This window comes from Crocuta crocuta, unplaced genomic scaffold, assembly GCF_008692635.1.
Source record: "Crocuta crocuta isolate KB4526 unplaced genomic scaffold, BGI_CrCroc_1.0 scaffold609, whole genome shotgun sequence".
NCBI classification, from domain to species: Eukaryota; Metazoa; Chordata; class Mammalia; order Carnivora; family Hyaenidae; genus Crocuta; species Crocuta crocuta.
The window spans coordinates 254,658-260,791 of record NW_027532827.1 but is presented as its reverse complement, the minus strand read 5'-3'; the positions used below and the strand labels follow the sequence as shown (position 1 = coordinate 260,791).

Genomic DNA, 6,134 nt, shown 5'->3' with positions numbered 1-6,134 from the left:
CCTCAACTTGGTCCCTGCCCCATCTCCTGGCCCTGTCTCCCTGTCCCACCCCCCCTTACCATCCCCAAAATAGGTCTCAACCCTGCCCACTTCTCTGCAGGAGCTGGAGTCTTCCCGGGAGCGGATGCAGGTTGCAGAGGAGCCAGGCTTGGCCACTGCCAGTGAGGCTGGGACAGAAGGAGCAGGTGAGGAGGAAAAGGCGGGGTCTGCCGGTACTTCTGCTACTGCTGCTGGTGCCACAGGAAGAGGAAGAAGACAGAAAGATGCAGAAGGGGCAGAGGCCACAAACAACCCAGATGGAGGCCTCGTGCACGTTCCTGGAGCAGAGCAGAAAAGTTACACCTCTGGTGGGCAGAGGGAGGGAGATGCCAGGTCATTGGATACAGCCATGTTGCATTTCTCTGGGACAATGAAGCCGGGGGCCACAGCCACACCATCACCCCTGCCTGTCCAGCTCCCTGCCTCGTTCACATACTCCTATGACTGCCCCCTTTCCCCCTTCCCGCCTGCGCCCACACCAACCCCACCAGCAATATTGTTTACCCCAGGAGCTCCATCTCAGATGTCTCCCCACTGGAGGCCCTCTGATGTTAACTTGTGGTCTTATGTGGGGTCTCAGGGAACAAGCCCTCAAGAATCCCAAAGAGAGAGGGTAGACCCAGATGTCCTTNGTGGGGTCCCGGGGAAAAGACCCTCAAGACCACCAAAGAGACAGGAGAGACTCTGATCCCTGTCAGCACAGAAGACCTCCCACATTTCGCAGACCCGGGGATTGGGACTGCCCTTGGTGTAAAGCTGTGAATTTTTCACGGAGGGAAACTTGCTTCCGCTGTGGGAGGGGAATCTGGCTGCAAAACCCTCAGTGAATTCAGAAATGTGAAATGGAATGGAAGCATATCTCAATGGGAAATCAATTTTCAGAAGGAGGGGAAGAAGTATGGGAGGGTNGGGCTTCTGAGAGGAGGAAAAGTGGGGTGGGGTGGGGTATGGGGTGGTGCATGTAGAGGGTACAGATTGGGTGGTTCGGGGAATAAAATATAGAGACTTGTTTTGATGACCCCCTTTGTATTCCAGAGCATTAGCGTTCTACACCCCAGAAGCACAGTAGCTTCTGTTAGTATGTGCCTCCCTTCCCTACTCTAGTATCTGGTGGACCTGAGCAGCCATGTTTGTGACAACCCACCCCTCTCCCCACGTAGGCTGTATATGATTGGAGGAGTGGACATCTGACTTATGCTTAGCCACACAGGTTCTCACACTAGAGAGGCATTTTCCATAGTCCCATAGTCAGGATGGTGTTGGGCAAGGAAGTGGTAGGTTATTTGGGGTTGGGGCCAAAGTTGGAGTCATGGACAGTGAGGCCACAGCTGAGGCCTGACCCTGACTGTGGGGGAGCAGAACCGTGTGCTTTATAGAGGCTGAGTGTCTTTTAGAGGATGCCAGGAATAGAGAAGCAGAGGATTTGATCCTGCAACCCCAGAGACGGAAACAGTAGTGGCCTGACCACTTTTCCACTTCTGCATTTATTCTTCATGAAAATCCACACTACAGAGATCCCCTTTTCTTTAAGTTAACTTGAATGGGTTCCTGCTCTGGACAACCAGATTGTTTCCAAGTCAGAAATTGATACCAGAAGAGCAGGTGCAAACCACAGACCATCAAAGAAAATGTTGGAACTGGCTGGGGAGGTGCATCAGGGAGTGATGGTAGTAGGGATTCCTGCATCCCATGAGTCTCCAAGAATAAACTGGACAGGAATCTTGTTCACGTTCTAAGCAAGTTATATCACAAGAAACAATCAAAACAGGCCTAGGGTTAACTACAGGCATATGACACAGCAGAGATTTCCTACTCCAAGGGAATCTTAGGACTGCATACATACTTTTTTTTTTTAAGTTTATTTTGAGAATGACAGAAACAGCGCAAGTGGGGAAGGGCAGAGAGAGAGGGAGAGAGAGAATCCCAAACAGGCTCCACACTGCCAGCATAGTGCCCAATGTGGGTCTCAAGCCTACAAACTGAGAGATCATGACTTGAGCCAAAACTAAGAGTCAGATGCTTAACCGAATGAGCCATCCAGGTGCCCCAGGGCTGCATATAGAGGATGCCAGCATCAGCTGCAAGCAAGGACTGCTATGGCTGTTCAGCCCTATGACAGAAGAATCCTCCCCAGTACCTAGTGGGCAGAACTGGGTACAGTCACATGCCACTGCCAAGGAGGTAAGTCAGCATCTGATAGTACCCAGAGGGTTTATTGGTTTAGATCACTGACCAAAGTATGCTGCCATCCTGAGGGATTCTCTCCACCAACTCATTACCAGGTTAATAGTGAGAGAAGAATCTGGCTACAAAGCCGTCAGTGAATTCAGAAGTGTGGAATAGAACATACCTAAATGGAAATCAATTTCCAGAGGAAGACGGCAAACCAAGAAAGGGGGAGGGGGATGGTTGTCTATGTCTCCCCCTCTTATTATAAGCTGTATTGAGCAGGGTTAAATGTATGCCTTAGCCCACAGGTGGAAGGATGGTAAGGTTCACACCTGGACAAGACTGAGACAACTGGAGGAGCCTTGGATATTACCTGGGAACTGGGGACCTAGAAACTGAAGTTGTCATGGGCCTGGGACATCTCTGCAGCATCTGGGTGTGACTTTGAATTGTCTCATTTGGGAACAGATACAGATAATCATTTTCAAGATTTGGGGCCAGATTCCTAGCTAGTTATTAAAGGGTCTGTACTTGTTAGAAATGTCCTCAGAGTTTTACCACCTCAGTACTCTCGATACTTTGGGCTGGATACTTATATATTTCAGGGGATTGTGCTGTGCATTTAGGATGTTTGGCAGAATCCCTAGCCTTTACACACTTGGTGCCAATAGCACCCACCCCTCCATTGTGACAACTAAAATTATCCTCAGATACTGTAACATGTCCACTGGAGGGCAAAATCACCCTTAGTTAGGAACCATGAAGGCAATAAGGTCCTTAGGACTAGTCAGAATAGGGGGAAGAGAGTTGCAAGAGGAGCATGCTCAGCAGTACACAAGGCTGCGGGAAAGGCCCTAAGGAGGTGAAAAGTATTCACTTGGTCTGGTGATCACTTTTGATTTTTAAGCAAATATGGGTGGAGGAGGGGCAGAAACCAAACTGCAAGGACCAGGGAGTTGGGTGGGAAGCAAAGGAGTGCAGTGAGGGAAGCTCTTCAAGGACTCCTGGCTGTGAAGGGAAGGAGTTGGGTAGGATACATGGCTGAGAGATACAAAGTTCTTTGGAATTTGGGAGAAATTTGAACCATGGGGATGGAGACAGCTGAAGAAACTTGAAAGCACAAGAAATATGTAAAAGAAGGAGATAAGCCCTGAATACTGTTTTGAAGGCATGTTCATTGTACTATTAAGTATATAAAATATAAAGGCCAATTTTTGCTACATAAGTATGATATGTATATTATATGTTTATGTGTGCCTTATGTTATACACTGACATTTGAAAAGGTATAGAAAATGTCTGGAAAAATTTTTTTTTCTTTTCAGAAAAAAATGGAGTAGAGTGGGGCAGTGGGATGGAGGGATTCTACTTTATATACTTCTGTGTTGTGAAAATAAAATTATTAAATGTTCACAAATAAAAAAATAAAAGGAAGTAAATTTGATGGCATGAGTGGGTTTGGAAAGGCCACCTCTTCCTTTGGGATAGGAGAAGAGGAGAGCAGACACTGATATGTGTGGCAAAAAGAAGGGAAATTGAGGGTTCCCCTTGTGTGTCCCTTAGACAAGGCACCCAAAAGTGAGGACAGAAGGTCCAGGTGGGGGTGGGAGTTTCTGGGCAGTGGCATATTTAAGTAGTAACTTCAGGGTGGGAGGTAGAGAGTGGGATAGTGTAAAGGATCATCAAGCTGCACAGAGGATCCAATTAGGATAGGACCCAAATGAAAGAAAACCAAAAGGGAGGACAATTGGGGGGGTGCCTAGGAGGGCCACTGGAGAGGAAGGTGACTAGTTCTAGGAGGACCAGACACAAATCTCTGGTGTTACAACTTGTTTTCATAACTTAAGTTTTTCAAGAAAAGATTCAGTCAGTTTGTTTGAGGTGTATGATTGGTAAGATTTAGAAAAGATACTGATATTTTCACGATTTCATGTGTTATACCCACTTTAAAGTTTTTTCTAAGTCTAGAAGAAAGAAATTAGTAAAAATTAATTCCATTTTTTATCACTAAGTATCCTCAACAAGATTGGACTTGGCCTTTGAGCCTTTGGGTTAGCATGCTTAGTGAGATGGGCAGCTAAAAAGTAAGACAGCTTTACAAATGATGTTGCTAGAAGAAAGACCCAGCTGTAATAGGGAAAGGGATGAAAACTTCGCAGGTGCCAACGTCTTGTTGAAAAATAGTGATTTTTATCTCTGTAAAAATGGTAATGATGCTCTCCGGCCTTGCATCTGAGATAATAGCAAGCAAAATAGTGAAACGGAATGACCAGGNCAAACTTATCTACAACTTTCTCTAAAATAATGGAAAATAAAAATAACTCAAGCCATATTTTATTTAGAGACAACAACAGTTTTTCATCTTTGCTTTATGTCATGTGGGATCAAGGTCAAAACTTTGTCAGAGTGTTTGGACAAAGACACTACCTAATAGGAAACTTCCTTAAATGCCTTAAAATCAGAATTTTCTGTGATTTTGCACCCTGCTATAAATGCTGGTGTTTCTGGCATCATTCTTTGTAATGTCATCTCACAATAACTGCCTTCCTGCTATCTATTTATGTTTCTATCACAAAAATTTAATATATTGTGGGGAGGGGAAAGGGTTCATGTGACCAAATTTAAAACCTCCGTACACTAGTAACCTGAGGATTACAGCAAGTGAGTCAGCAATCAACAGGTAGGGAAAGCCTGCTTTACTCTATGTGTGCAAACTGTGGCAGGGGGTAGTTTAGGGGTAAGCTTTAGACCCAGTTAAAAAAGGAGGGGGAGGGCAAGAGGGAAAAAGGGGTACAGAGAGAGAGAGAGTAGAGAGAGATTTCACCTGAGAGTAAAAGAGTTGAATGTAAATCTGAAATATGGCCAAACCACTCTCCATTATGGGGAATTGGAGAAAGGCACTGGGGAAAGGCAGAATAATGAGGCTAAAAAACAACAAAATGCATGTGGCATCTCTTCACACAGCTAAATATATATTGCCTTAATGGTGAAGAGTATGTTCTGGTCTGGAAACAAGAAGGTGTAGATTAGTATTACCTGGGTCTTATGTTAATGAGATCAAGGCGATGTGAAATTCCACATCACTCTCCTATTTTGCTTTTCTCTGTTTCATAGCCATAGATCCAGACTGTATCTACCAAACTTTAACCAGCTATCTTACCAAGGTAGATTGCTTTTCACAGTGGTGAAAGGGTGGGGATGGTTCCACGTGAATTCATCCCAAGCCCTGAGAAAACAAGTTGGAGTGCATGTTCTGATTGATAGTGCTGAGGTCAGCAGTATCTCCTTTTGTTAAATAAAGGGAGTCATAAAAGTTATAAATTTACCCCCTTTAAACATACACTTTCTCCATGCAAACAGCAGCTGCTAAAAATATGCATTGCTATATGAGTGCAAGTCAAGGCACTTGTTGGTTGTGTCATTTAACTTCTAAGAATTGGTCAGTGTCTTAGTCTCTTAAAGTCTCATAGTCCAAAAATATATCTGAAACCCCCATAGAGCAAGGGTTAGTTATTGTTAGTTTCACATTCAGTAAAAAGGCCTTGTCAAACCCAGATTCCAGCCAAATTGACCTGTTTTTCCCTGTGCATAGACCATATTTTACTGCCTCTTTGCCTTTGAACACTGTTCCATCTGCCTGGGAAGGCCTCCACTATTGTCACCTATTTAGATCCTCAAGAACCCTCTCAAACACCCCTGATTTTATAAGTCAAAATCTATTTTTCCTTACTCTCAACTACCATTTTACCTCTATCTTTCTTTTAAAAAAGAAGTTTATTTATTTACTTTGACAGAGATGGAAAGAGAGAATCCCAAGCAGGCTCCACACTCAGGGCTCAATCCCACAAACTGTGAGATCATGGCCTGAGCTGAAATCAAGAATTGGATACTTAACTGACTGAGCCACCCAGGTGCCCCATATCTCTT

At 44.6% G+C, this 6,134-nt stretch overlaps 1 protein-coding gene across 1 annotated transcript in view; it reads left to right on the top strand.

Moving 5' to 3' along the window:
• LOC144216016 (testis-expressed protein 13A-like) overlaps nucleotides 1–866 on the top strand; it is a 1,449-nt gene extending 583 nt beyond the window's left edge. Inside the window, exons 2-3 of the mRNA XM_077745297.1 lie at nucleotides 96–642; nucleotides 716–866. Coding sequence (XP_077601423.1) covers nucleotides 96–642; nucleotides 716–866 — 698 coding nt within the window. The remainder of the gene's footprint in view (nucleotides 1–95; nucleotides 643–715) is intronic.
• The last annotated feature ends 5,268 nt before the right edge of the window (nucleotides 867–6,134 follow it).